Source organism: Podarcis gaigeae, assembly GCF_964106915.1.
Source record: "Podarcis gaigeae genome assembly, chromosome: 16".
NCBI classification, from domain to species: Eukaryota; Metazoa; Chordata; class Lepidosauria; order Squamata; family Lacertidae; genus Podarcis; species Podarcis gaigeae.
Window position 1 is genome coordinate 11412616 of NC_139693.1, and position 13706 is coordinate 11426321.

Below are 13706 nucleotides of genomic sequence, written 5' to 3' on the forward strand. Positions count from 1 at the left end.
TCCCTAATTCACACTAATCTAACTCTAACCCTAAACCTACACGCATTCTAAGGCAAGGAAATCCTAATGGCAGACTTCAGCATTCCCTTTGAGAACAGAAAAACAGCGCAAGGAAGCCAGGGAGATAAGCTCTGCAGGTTTGGGACGCAATTAAACAAGCAAAGGTAGGAAAATCACCAGGACCCCGTGGCCTAACAGCAGAATACAGTATTATAAAAATTGAAGGAGTTTGAAGAAGTTAGAGAAAAGGTTACAGACTGGTTTCAATATTTTCAGCTAAATGAAACTTTAAAAAGTGACAAAAAGAAAATATTTAGTCATGAAGCATCAAGATTTCAAAGAGATATATGAGAAGATGATACTAAATTATTGTCAAAAATGTACAATCTGCTCCTGGAATGGGACACCAAAGAGGAACAGGTCAAATCTGTTATGATAAAATGGGCAAAAGATGTGGGACACAATATCAGCCTGCCAGGATCGGCTCTGAAACTCAGGTGAAAGTGGGGGCACAAAAAAATCTCTCCCTCCCACAACCACCTGGCAAAACCCATTACAAATGATAGACTGGAAAGGAATTGGAAGACAGATCTGAAATCTACAGTATGTACTTTATTGAAATAAAATTACATGAAAATGATGTGCCGGTGGTACTTACTTAAGTAAAATAAAATAAAATAAAATGAATAATAAAATAAAATAAATAAAATGAATATAATAAAACTTTTGTTGATTAATCTACTGCTTAAAGCTTAAAGGCTGAAGGAAAACATGAAAAACAGCTGCTGTTGTTTTGAAAGGGTTTGTTTCACCCTTAAAACACACACTTACAATTTTCTAAAACAAGTTATACATTATTCTATGAAACAGGTCATTTTAGTTTATTTTGAGGGAGGCAGAGGAATTGGCACAGGAAGCCACAGAAATCAGGACCAGCACCTCCTCTTCTAAACAGCATTTCTTTTGTCCAAATAATTTTATTGGTTTTCATGTAAATACCAGAACAAGGATTGTTTTCTGAAGCAGCGCTAGAGTGACACCCAGTGGCCTTTACAAGAACAGGGACGTGGGAAACTGGAAAACTCAAAACAGAAGCTGGGTTTCCATTGAGTCAATCACGACTGGACTCGTTACAACAACCGCCTTTAAAAATTGAAAACTGAAGGATTTCTTCAATGGAGTGGAAACTGAAGGATTTTTTCAACGGAGACTGTACCCAATAGAAAAGCTGCGTTTACAGTGAAAACCGAAGGATTTCGTCCACATGGCAAGCCCCATTACAAATGATAGATTGGAAAGGTTTTGGAAGACAGATCTGAAATTTACAGCATGTACTTTATTGAAATAAAATTACATGGAAATGATGTACCAGGGGTACTTAACCCCGGTTTAATTCGCAAAAATGTACAGAACAAGAAGAAATAATTGTTGGAAATGTAAAGAAACAGAAGGTACTTTTTATCATATGCGGTGGAAATGTAAGGTGGTAAAAAAACTTTGGGGAAATTATTTACAATGAAATGAAAAAAAATATTTAAAGCAACCTTTACTAAAAATCAGAAGCTTTTTTACTAGGAATTGTAGGTAAAGAGATATCAAAGATCAGAGAAATTTGTTTACGTATGCTACGTCGGCCGCCCGGATATTGTTAGCCCAAAGATGGAATGAAGAAACAGTCCCAAACAAAGAAGACTGGCAGACCAAGTTAATGGACTAACCTGAAATGGCATAATCAACTGGGAAGCTCAGAAGTCAAGATGACAAGATGTTTAAAGCAGAATGGAAAATGTTCATTATGTATTAACAAAAGTATTATAAGTAGATTGAAACATTGGCAGGATTTTAAGAACTCTTGTAATTTTAAAGATTGTAGAAATAACTCAGGAAAAGAAATTTTGGGGTAGTAATGATGGTAAACATAAACAAATGGAGTAAATATACTAGGAAAATAGACAGGAAAAGTTATAAAACAAACTGTGTGATAAAATTAAGACAATAGGAAAAGTATAGTGAGAATGAGTGGAAGTTTCTTTCAGAAGACTTTATTAGAAAAGACAGGATGTTATAGTCAATGCTCATCTCTTATTGTTAACTCTGCTTTTTATCCTTATTTACTGTATTTCTTTCTTTTATATTTTTGCGTTTAATTTTGCTGTCCTTATTTGTAAGGTATATGTAAGATGATATTTTAAATCAATAAAGATGAATTAAAAAATAAAAAGGGAAAGACTCCCTGTTTGAAACCCTAGAGACTGCCTGCCAGTCAGTGTAGGAAGTATGGAGCTAGGTGGCAGTTTCTTGCGTTCCTATCCTGCCCCACCCCATGTGGAAAGGATGGGAACAAAAGGAGGTTGGAGGGGGTGGGCAGGGAAGAGGAAGGAAAAAACACGGAGGAGGCACACTTGAACACAGAACAAGAAACCCTTTAATGAAGGGAGGGGGTCATATCCGTCCAGCCTTCATCACCCAGCTGCCGGCAGTCCTGGATAAATGGCGTTCATGTGTTATAAATACAACTCCTAGAAGCCACAGGTCAGGATCTTCCGCATAAAGCCGAGGGACGGGTTACTTCAGCTAACAAGGCCTGTGGGGAAAAGCAGGAGGGGGAGACATGAGCCCACCGACCCCAAAGTGCAACAGTAATGAATTCCCATTGTGGTTTGAACCTGCATGATGTCCAAAAAAAGCACAAGTCACCCGAGGGTGTGGGTGGGCATGCACTCAGAAACTAGCCATTGCTCCACCAACTTTCGCCTCCCACCCCACCCAGCGCAGGCAATGCAGCCCCCAGAAAATTACCCAGAGGGAATGTGGCCCCCCAAGCTGAAATAGGCCCCCCACTTCTGTAGTGGTAAGATAATCCCATCACACAGCCTGGCTATACTTTAACCCTTAGTGATCGTTCAAGCTCCCCCTTCCCCCTTTAAAGTCCCCCCCACACCTTGAATAATTCAATTATTTTTAAAACAGCAGCTTTTGCAATCCACCATGCTGGGAAAAGACAGGAACTTACCAAGGTAATCATCCATGAGGGACCCAATAGCAAACTGCGAAATAATTTTTTAAAACATTATTCTTCATTTACTTATAACTCACACTTTCATAAAACTATACCGAGGCGGTATAGAACATTTAAGAATAAAATAAAAAAAAAGCATCCCTTAAGAATATCATTTGCAATGGAATACACCCTTTCCCTCCTCTTCATGTTCTCCTCACAACAGCCCTGAGAGGTAGGCGAGGCTAGGCTGAGAGGCAGTGACTGGCCCAAGGGGAGCTCCATGGCCCAGTGAGGATTTGAACCCCGGTCCCCCAGGTCTCAGTCCAGCACTCTAACCGCTACTCCACACTGCCTCTGAGCCAGGAGGGTGGTGAGTGTCTGTGTGTGAACTGCTGTTTTTTGTTTTGTATTATTGTTACCTGTAAGCTGCTTTCAAAAATCGTTTGGTTGAAAAAGTCAGGGTGCAAATAAATACTCTTACAACTCACAATATCGTTTTTGTCCACACGGGTACCCACAATCTTCAGCCTGATCTCATCGTCTTGCTGGATGACAATATCCTGTGTTGAGGGGGAAAGGAGACAGCGAAGGGCTGTGCTCAATGGCTGGCTGGTGCCCACTGGGGAATGGTAGGGCAGAGGGCAGGGAGCCAGTCAGTAGGTGGCGCCAGAGCCAACAACAGAGCCAACATATGCGAGTTTTGTCCCCATCCTCAACAGAGAGACGGAGGAGGAAGATGGTAGGCAAAGCCACTCTCTGAACTGGTTCGAAGGAGAGGATGACTTACCTCATCTATAGTTTTGTAGCACGGAGGATTGGAGTTGGGGTCAAACTCCATTTCAGAGGGAATGGACTGCAAAGAGAATTAAGAGGGGATATGAGCGGCTGGAGGGGAGGTGAAAGGGAAGATGGGCTGATGGTTCTGTGGTAGAGGATGGACAGCCTTCTCTGACACCCTCACAGCCCTTCTGGAAGCCGCTGAGACATTGCCCCTCATCCCCCCGCCAAGCCTAGGGCACTTACATGTCGCGAGATGAAGCAAGACATGGGCCCAATTTCAGTGAAGAGTCCGACCTGGTAAGAGAACAACAAAGAACATCACTCTCAAGCAACCCCCATCTTGAAAGTATGTCGGCATTCGCACAAGGAACGGCAGGCCAGGACTTGGGGGCAGACGTCGGCAAAGCGAGTCAGAGGGACCCTCCAGTGCAAAAGGACTTCCTCTTAACCGGCATGGCTTCCCCCCAAAGAATCCTGGGAGTTGTGGTTTCTCAAGGGTGCAGAGAGTTGTTAGGCAGCCATTTTCTCCTCACAGATACAGTTCCCAGAATTCTTTGGGAATGAGGATTAATAATAATAATAATAATAATAATAATAATAATAATAATAATGTGATGGCCTGGGATTCGGACTCAGAGGCTGAACCTGAGGAATCCCAGCCTGCACAGGAGTCCCCGCCTCCAGAACCAGCTGAGCCGGGGCTGGGGATTGAGCCTGAAGGGTCCTCACCTGTGCTGGATCCTCAGGTGCAGGCACCAGCTGAGTCTGCTCTGGCTCCTGAGGTGCTGCAGGACCCATTGCCTGCAGGTGCTCCACTCTCAGCCCCGTCAGGGGAAGGTGAGGTTGCTTCTGGGTCCAGTAACCCTTCAGCGTCTCCTGAGCTGCAGAGGCTCAGGGCAGAGAGGCGGAGGGAACTAAGTTCCTGCAGGAGGAGTGCTCGCCTCCAGGCCAGGAGAGGCGAGTCACCTGTGGATCGGGGCCGCCCTATGCCTCGGGACAGATAAAAGCCAGCAAGCCCAGTTCCAGGTTGCGGGAGCAACATTGTTGGTAGCCTGTTCCTGCCTGCACCCTGTCCTGCTCTTCTGCCAGAGTTCCTGACCTCACCCGACCCTGTCTTGGACCCAGCTTCAGCTTTTCGGACAGCCTCCATACCGCACCCTCGACCTCAGACTGGACTCGGACCTCACAGTTAACCCTCAGGACCAGCACAAATTATGATTTGTTGTTGTTATTATTATTATTATTATTATTATTATTATTATTAATGATTGTTAAACTACCGTATTTTCGCCCTATAGGACGCACCTAGTTTTTTTGGGGGGAAATAAAGGGGAAAAAAATATTTTTCCCCCAGGCACGGGGCTGGGGCAGGGGAGGCCCGAGCTTCCCCCGACTCCAGCCCCCAAACAGGCAGCTCTCTGCAAGCCGTGGGAGCCCAGCGCTGGCTCCCGCTGCGTGCTGAGAAGTCCGCGAAGTCTGGACGCGCTGAGCTCAGCGCGCGCAGGCTTCGGCATGCAGGCAACTCTCCGCAAGCAGCGGGAGTACTCCCGCTGCTTGCGGAGAGGTCCATGAAGCCTGGAGAGCAAGAGGGGTCGGTGTGCACCGACCCCTCTCGCTCTCCAGGCTTCAGCGAAAGCCTGCATTTGCCCCATAGGACGCACACACATTTCCCCTTCATTTTTGGAGGGGGAAAAGTGCGTCCTATAGGGCGAAAAATACGGTACTCTGGGAACTCTGTGAGGATAATAAAGGCCTCTTAAAAACTCTCAGCTCTCAGCATCTTTAACAAATTCCATTTCCCAGGAATCTGTGGGGAAAGCCACGACTGTATACAGCGGAGCTATAGCACTTTAAATGTATGGTGCCGATGTGGCCCAAGACATTTCACCTCACCTTGTTCACCTGAGTCACAACCGCATCCACCACTTCGCCCTTGAAAGGCCGGAAGACGATGGCCTTGTATTTGACCGGGTAAAGGACAAAGCCGCGCCCAGGCTGGATCACACCCGCCCCAATGTTGTCAATGGTAGTGACAGCGATTACAAAACCATATCTGGGAAGGAGGAGAAATAATTAACAATTGTTTTATTATTTATATGCCACCCCCCTGACTGAGTTTCCCCAGCCACTCTGGGCGGCTCGCAACATATTATTAACTTCCCTAAACAGGGCTGCCTTCAGATGTCCTCTAAAAGTCAAATACAGTGGTGCCTCGCAAGACGTAATTAATTCGTTCCGCAAGTTTTTTCGTCTTGCGAGTTTTTCGTCTTGCGAAGCACGGTTTCCCATAGGAATGCATTGAAAATCAATTAATGCGTTCCTAGGGAGACCGCCTTCAGACCAGGTCCGGGGACAATCTGTCCCCGGACCTCTTCTGAAGGCTGGCGGGGGGAGAAGGACTTTTCTCCCCACCGCCAGCCTTCAGAACAGCCTTCTGAAGGCTGGCGGTGGGAAGAAAAGCCCTTCTCCCGCCGCCAGCCTTCAGAAGAGTTCCTGCAGGGCTGCCTAGGCTGCGGATAGCAGCCTGCTGCCCGGTGCGAGGGACGCTCTGAAGCAGAGCGCCCCTCGTGCGGGGCAGACATCTGCAGCTTGGGGAGCCCTTCAGGACTTCCCCTCAAGGCTCTCCAAGCTGCGGATAGCAGCCTGCTGCCCCGCACGAGGGGCGCTCTTAAGCAGAGCGCCCCTTGCGCGGGGCAGACATTCGCAGCTTGGGGAGCCCTGCAGGACTTCCCCGCGGGGCTCTCCAAGCTGCGGATAGCAGCCTGCTGCCCCGCACGAGGGGCGCTCTTAAGCAGTGCACCCCTCGCGCGGGGCAGACATTCGCAGCTTGGGGAGCCCTTCAGGACTTCCCCGTGGGGCTCTCCAAGCTGCGGATAGCAGCCTGCTGCCCCGCACGAGGGGCGCTCTTAAGCAGAGCACCCCTCGCGCGGGGCAGACATTCGCAGCTTGGGGAGCCCTGCAGGACTTCCCCGCAGGGCTCTCCAAGCTGCGGATAGGGGCAGCAGGCTGCTATCCGCAATTTGGAGAGCCCTGCGGGGAACTCTTCTGAAGGCTGGTGGGGGAGAAGGGCTTTTCTTTCCACCGCCAGCCTTCAGAACAGCCTTCTGAATGTTGGCGGTGGGGAGGAAAACCTTCCTCCCACCGCAAGCCTTCAGGACAGGTCCGGGAACAGAGGAGAAGGCGGCGCTTCGCTTCCCCGCTGTCCCCGTCTTGCGGGTTTTTTGTTTAGCGAGGCATTCGTCTTGCGGGGCACCACTGTAGTTGTTTATTCCCTTGACATCTGATGGGAGGGCGTTCCACAGGGCAGGCGCCACTACCGAGAAGGCCCTCTGCCTGGTTCCCTGTAACTTCTGCTTCTCGCAGTGAAGAAACTGCCAGAAGGCCCTCAGAGCTGGACCTCAGTGACTAAGCGATGGGGGTGGAGTAAGTAAGTTAAATTTTTCCATCCCTTTGCTTTTAGGCATCTGAATTATTTATTTTTAAGCTGTTGGTCACAGTTGCACAAGTTAATGCTGGCTCAGGCTGCTATTAATAATAACAATAATAATATCAATAACAATATTTATACCCCACTCAACAGAATATTAAAAACACGATAAAAGGTCAAACATTAAAAACTTCCCTAAACGGGGTTGCCTTCATATGTCCTCTAAAAGTCAGATAGTTGTTTATTTCCTTGACATCTGATGAGAGAGTGTTCCACAGGGTGGGCGCCATTACCAAGAAGGCCCTCTCCCTGGTTCCCTGTAACATCACTTCTTGCAATGAGGGAACCACCAGAAGGCCCTCAGCGCTGGGCCTCAGTGTCCGGGCAGAACGATGTGGGTGGAGATGCTCCTTCAGGTATCCTGGACCAAGGCCATTTAGGGTTTTAAAGGTGAGCACCAACACTTTGAATTGTGCTTGGAAAAGCACTGGGAGGCAATGAAGATCCTTTAGGACCAGTGTTATATGGTCCCAGTCGCTAGTCCAGCTGCCGCATTCTGGATTAGTTATAGTTTCTGAGTCACCTTCAAAGGTAGCCCTGTGTAGAGTGCATTGCAGAAATCCAATCCTGCTTCTCAGGGGGCAGTGGTGCAATAATGTGGGGTTGTGGGGGGTGGTGTCAAAGACCCATTACTATTTTTGCAGCAGAGTCCTCGTCTGCAGAACCTTACAGCTGCCAAAATGCTTGCCCACTGAGTTATGAACCTTTACCTAAAAACGAAGTAAGATATCAGTCCTCATTGTTTCATATAAAGATCGGATTTAAACTACAGTTCCCAGGATTCTTTGGAGGGAAACCCAGGGATGACACTGGTTTAAATGTGCAGTGCTTTATTGACGCTCATCCAGGCCATTGCTGATCTACACCGTCAAGTATCACGGGGAAAGAGGATCCCACTCTGCTCTTTCACTTACTTGCCCGTGCAGGTCCCCTCCACCTCGGTAAAGAGCTTCTGCTTAACAGTGTTGAGAAGGTTGGGCCCAAAGTAACGAGGGTGCAGCAGGATTTCGTGTTCCAATGAGATCTGGAGGCAAAACAGGTGTGGAACAGCAGAGACATTAGTGCAGGGGTCCCCAAACTAAGGCCCAAGGGCAGGATAAGGCCCAAGGAACTCATTTATCCGGCCCATGGTGACCGCCGCTGCCCGCTCTTACCGGCACTGCACTGCAGGGTTGGAGGAGCACCAGAAATAGCTTGTGCGCATGCGCAAGTGTTGTGTACATGTGCAATCATTATTTCCGGTGCACATCTGGGTCAGAGGCCTGTGCACATGCGCACAAGCTATTTCTGGTGGTCCTCCGACCTGGAAGTGCATCGGAAATAGCGTGTGCGCACACGTATGGGTACGCGCTCCCTTCACGCGATCAGTACTGGAGACACCGGCCCAAGGCACGGTACGTTTGCTGACCCCTGCATTAGTGCAACAGCCACTAAGCAGATAGCAACATTAGATCTTATGCCCACTGCACTGTGACAGCTAGTGTACACAGCCAAAGGAAGGCAAGTGGAGGGAGAAAGCCCTGTCACAGAATGGGGACTCATTGCAGCACCTAGTCACAAGCTTAATTCCAATAACACACTTGGCTACTTTTTAAGAAGCACTAGCTTACTTCTGGGACGTGGGTGGCGCTGTGGGTTAAACCACAGAGCCTAGGACTTGCCAAGCAGAAGTCGGCGGTTCGAATCCCCGCGACGGGGTGAGCTCCCGTTGCTCGGTCCCTGCTCCTGCCAACCTAGCAGTTCGAAAGCACATCAAAGTGCCAGTAGATAAATAGGTACCGCTCCGGCAGGAAGGTAAACAGCATTACTGTGTGCTGCTCTGGTTCACCAGAAGCGGCTTAGTCATGCTGGCCACATGACCTGGAAGCTGTACGCCGGCTCCTTCGGCCAAGAAAGCGAGATGAGGGCCGCAACCCCAGAGTTGGCCACGACTGGACCTAATGGTCAGGGGTCCCTTTACCTTACTACTGATTGGCTGCCTGTTATGTTCCACTTTTCATATCCCAGAGGCTCAAGGTGCTGGACATGGTTCTCCCCCTCATTTAATCCCCACAACAGCCCTGCTGCAAAGTAGGTAGAGAGACAATGGTTGGCCCAAGGTCACACGGTGAGTGTCATGGCTGAGCGGGGAAATTCGAACCCAGGTCTCCCAGCTCCAACAATTAAGCACTGCACTACACTGGCTTATCAAGGAAGCTCCATCACCTGGTGGTGCCAGGGGTTGAGCATGGGAGCGTCTGCATGCAATGCTCTGAGCTGTGACCCTTCCCCAGTATTTTCAATGAGGTCTACTAACAGGTAAGCAGATTTAGGATTGCAGTAGAGAACTGCTGGGCCACCCAAAGATCTGACTCTAGCCCAGCATCCAGATGTCAACAGGGAGCCAGCCAGATGCAACTGCCGCCTGATGTGCGACCACAGCAGCTGCTTCAGAGATATAATGTCTGTGGACAAGGGAGACTCCATTTGCCATCACAGTCAATGGAGTGACAGATCCGTTTCTGATAATCTAGGCTGATTTGAGAGCTGGATCAAATCAGCTCTCGTGGTTAGACTGTCGGATCACTGCCTGGGAGACCAGGGGTTAAATCCCCACTTGGCCACGGACCTCATTGCTTCTCAGCCTAAGGGAATTAAATGGGATGGGGGAGAAGCACATATGCCACCTTGTCCTGGAGGGGATAATAATAATAATAATAATAATAATAATAATAATAATACCTCACCCATCTTGTGAGGTTTCCCCAGCCACTCTGGGTGGCTTCCAACAGAATATTAAAAATATGATAAAACATCAAATATTAAAAACTTCCCTAAACAGGGCTGCCTTCAGATGTCTTCTAAAGGTTGTTTATTTTCTTGACATCTGTAGTGAGGGAACCACCAGAAGGCGCTTGGAGCTGGACCTCAATGTCCGGGCTGAATGATTGGGGTGGGATATAACTGCAATAAATAAATAAAATCCTATACATTTTATATATATATATATATATATATATATACACACACACACTCTAAGCTAACAGTCACAAAACAGTGCTGGGCTGCTCTGGGGTAGTGAAGGTTCTGTTCCGGGCAGACTTGCTGAAATCCACGAACAAGACTAGGTTAGGGCCATTCATTTCAACAGGTCTACCCTGAGTAAAACTCGGCTGCATAGCACCTGATGAGGGCGGCAAGTACCAGCGCTGCGTTTGATCTCCCTTGTCCACGATCTCCTCCTCTTCCAACTGGGTGCCACCGAAATTTGAGAGAACTCCTCAGATTGCAACAGAAACGTAGAACCCTAGAACTGGAAAGTTGGAAAGGGACCACGGGGATCATCTAGTCCAACCCCCTGCGATGCAGGAATCTTTTGCCCAAGTGGGGCTCAAACCTACAGCCCTGCGATTAAGAGTCTCCTGCTCTACCGACTGAGTTATTTATTCCAAGACTACATAACGACGGAAGCGCCAGAATACCACCTTGACGTTGCACATCATTCATTTGCCCCCGCGACCACATCTTTCACGTCCCACGTGGGGTGCCTGGGTAGCAAAGGAGCTAAAAGCTAAGGCTCCCCAGTAATAGAAAAATACTCACATGGTAAAACATCTTGGTGCCCGCCTGCGCGCGCGTCCGCAACTCTCTTTTCTTTTCGAGACCGGAAGGAACGCAGAGGCACCGCGCGTTCTAAATGTTGCAAGGCAGCTTCGTCCTGATTGGCTGCGCGGCGATAGGATTCCATTGCCGCCTAACGAAGCAAACAGGAAGCTGCCGGGGCAGGGGAAGGGAACGTTGCTCGCCTGCGCGTGCGCCTCAGCGGTCGATGCCAGTGCCTATAGTGTCATGGCGGGTGCACAGGGCTCTCCCATAGTGGGATGTGTATAGGTGTACGGGGGCGGGGGCGGCTCTTTCCATAGACGTTTGCTAGACATCAGAACATAAGAAGAGTCTTACAGCTGGATCAGGCCAGGGGCCCAGCTAGCCTGGTATTCAGAGACATATGCTGCCTCTGACCCTGGAGGGAGAACATAGCCAGTACTGTATGGTTAGTTGTTGTTTAGTCGTTTAGTCGTGTCCGACTCTTTGTGACCCCCTGGACCAGAGCACGCCAGGCACTCCTGTCTTCCACTGCCTCCCGCAGTTTGGTCAAACTCATGTTCGTAGCTTCGAGAACATTTTCCAACCGTCTCGTCCTCTGTCGTCCCCTTCTCCTTGTGCCCTCCATCTTTCCCAACATCAGGGTCTTTTCAGGGAGTCTTCTCTTCTCACGAGGCGGCCAAAGTCTTGGAGCCTCAGCTTCAGGATCTGTCCTTCCAGTGAGCACTCAGGGCTGATTTCCTTCAGAATGGATGTGTTTGATCTTCTTGCAGTCCATGGGACTCTCAAGAGTCTCCTCCAGCACCATAATTCAAAAGCATCAATTCTTTGGCGATCAGCCTTCTTTATGGTCCATCTCTCACTTCCATACATCACTACTGGGAAAACCATAGCTTTAACTATACGGACCTTTGTCGGCAAGGTGATGTCTCTGCTTTTTAAGATGCTGTCTAGGTTTGTAATTGCTTTTCTCCCAAGAAGCAGGCGTCTTTTAATTTCGTGGCTGCTGTCACCATCTGCAGTGATCATGGAGCCCCAGAAAGTAAAATCTCTCACTGCCTCCATTTCTTCCCCTTCTATTTGCCAGGAAGTGATGGGCCCAGTGGCCATGATTTATTTTTATTTTTTGGATGTTGAGCTTCAGACCATATTTTGCGCTCTCCTCTTTCACCCTCATTAAAAGGTTCTTTAATTCCTCCTCACTTTCTGCCATCAAGGTTGTGTCATCTGCATATCTGAGGTTGTTGATATTTCTTCCGGCAATCTTAATTCTGGCTAGGGATTCATCCAGCCCAGCCTTTCGCATGATGAATTCTGCATATAAGTTAAATAAGTAGGGAGACAATATACAGCCTTGCCGTACTCCTTTCCCAATTTTGAACCAATCATTTGTTCCATATCCAGTTCTAACTGTAGCTTCTTGTCCCACATAGAGATTTCTCAAGAGCCACTCACAGTCCCCATCATCTCTTGCCTTGGGTCATGCTTACTGGGGTTGATGGGAGAGCCATAGGTTCCCTTGCTTAGGGGGTGGCGGGCTACGGCTTAGCAACAGAGCACCTGCTTTTCATGCAGAGGGTCCCAGGTTGAAATCCTGCCATCTCTAGGTAGGGATGTGAGAGATTCCTTGTCTGAAACCCTGGAAGGCTGCTGCCAGTCCGTGCTGGCAACACTGAGCACCTAGGTGGACCAATCATCTGACTCAGCAGTGTCCTATGTCCCTATGAGAGCTACCTGTAATTTCCCTGTGCTTTGAGGGAGGCTCTCTGCATGTTACCAGAAGCTGTGTATCCAAGGTGTTATTTTTTTAATTGATTGCTTTTAACTTGCTGGAAACAATGAGGAACGAATTGGTTTTAGCAGCTGCTTTTACTCACTTTTTATTTTGTGTGTGTGCTTTTATTTGTCATAGAATTGTAGAATCAGAAAGGACCATGAGGGACATATAAGCCAACCCCTTGCAATGAAATAATATTTTCCCCAACATGGGGCTCAAACCCACAACACTGAGATTTAGAGTGTCCTGCTCTACTGACTAAGCTATGTCATCATACTGTTGTTTTCATATTATCACTGTTCATTATTACATCTATATTCTGCTTTTCCTCCAGAAGCTCAAGACAGCATAGATGCTTTCCTCCTCTCCCTGTTCTATCCTCACAACAACCCTGTGAGGTAGTTTAAACCCAGAGATTATTACCATCTGGAAGTGCTTTTTTCTCCATATGTCTGAAACTCCCCAAATGCCCATGAGATACCTCCTGTCTTATTATTATTATTATTATTATTATTATTATTATTATTATTATAATTTATTACCCACCCTTCAACATACCATCACAGGGCAGGTCAGAACAATTTAAAACAAAATGTTAACCACAGTTTAAAACAAATTGCAATCCTACAAGAATGGGGTGGGTTCTAGCAATATACATCTCAGCTGGCAAAGACCAAAGCACTTCCTTCAAATTCCTCCTCAAAACCCACCTTTTCTATCAAGCTTTGGCACAATCCCCTAAACTCCCCGTGCCCTGCTGTTATACCACCTTCTGTCAGCAAATCAGAATGAACTTTGTCTAGCCTCCTTGCAAATGCATCAGGATGAATGCTCAATAAACAGGTCACTGCATATTATTTATTACATTTGTATCCTGCCCTTCATCCCAAAGGAGTCCAGGGCAGCAGGTACAGTATCAGAAACTCTGGCCCTCCAGATGTTGCTAGACTCTCCCATCATCTCTGGCCATTGGCCATGTTTGCTGAGGCTGATGGGAGCTGTAGTTCAGCAATGCCTGGAGGGCCCAAATGTTCTCCACACCCAGCATACTGCTTCCCTATTTATTCCTGCCTCCACTT

General features: G+C 47.8%; 1 protein-coding gene across 2 annotated transcripts; it reads right to left on the reverse strand.

The window, feature by feature from the left end:
* Positions 1–2402: 2402 nt before the first annotated feature.
* POLR2G (RNA polymerase II subunit G) lies at positions 2403–11006 on the reverse strand. 2 transcript variants are annotated; one of them, XM_083716157.1, is made up of 8 exons: positions 10851–11006; positions 8183–8292; positions 5675–5834; positions 4025–4075; positions 3789–3854; positions 3490–3561; positions 3014–3047; positions 2403–2584 (listed from the first exon to the last, which is right to left on the reverse strand). In XM_083716157.1, the coding sequence occupies exons 1-8, from the start codon at positions 10860–10862 to the stop codon at positions 2571–2573; spliced, it is 519 nt and encodes a 172-aa protein (XP_083572283.1). In that variant the 5' UTR covers positions 10863–11006; the 3' UTR covers positions 2403–2570. The 2 variants fall into 2 exon arrangements, with proteins under 2 accessions (XP_083572283.1, XP_083572282.1); XM_083716156.1 differs by lacking the exon at positions 10851–11006 and adding an exon at positions 10733–10762.
* Positions 11007–13706: the final 2700 nt, after the last annotated feature.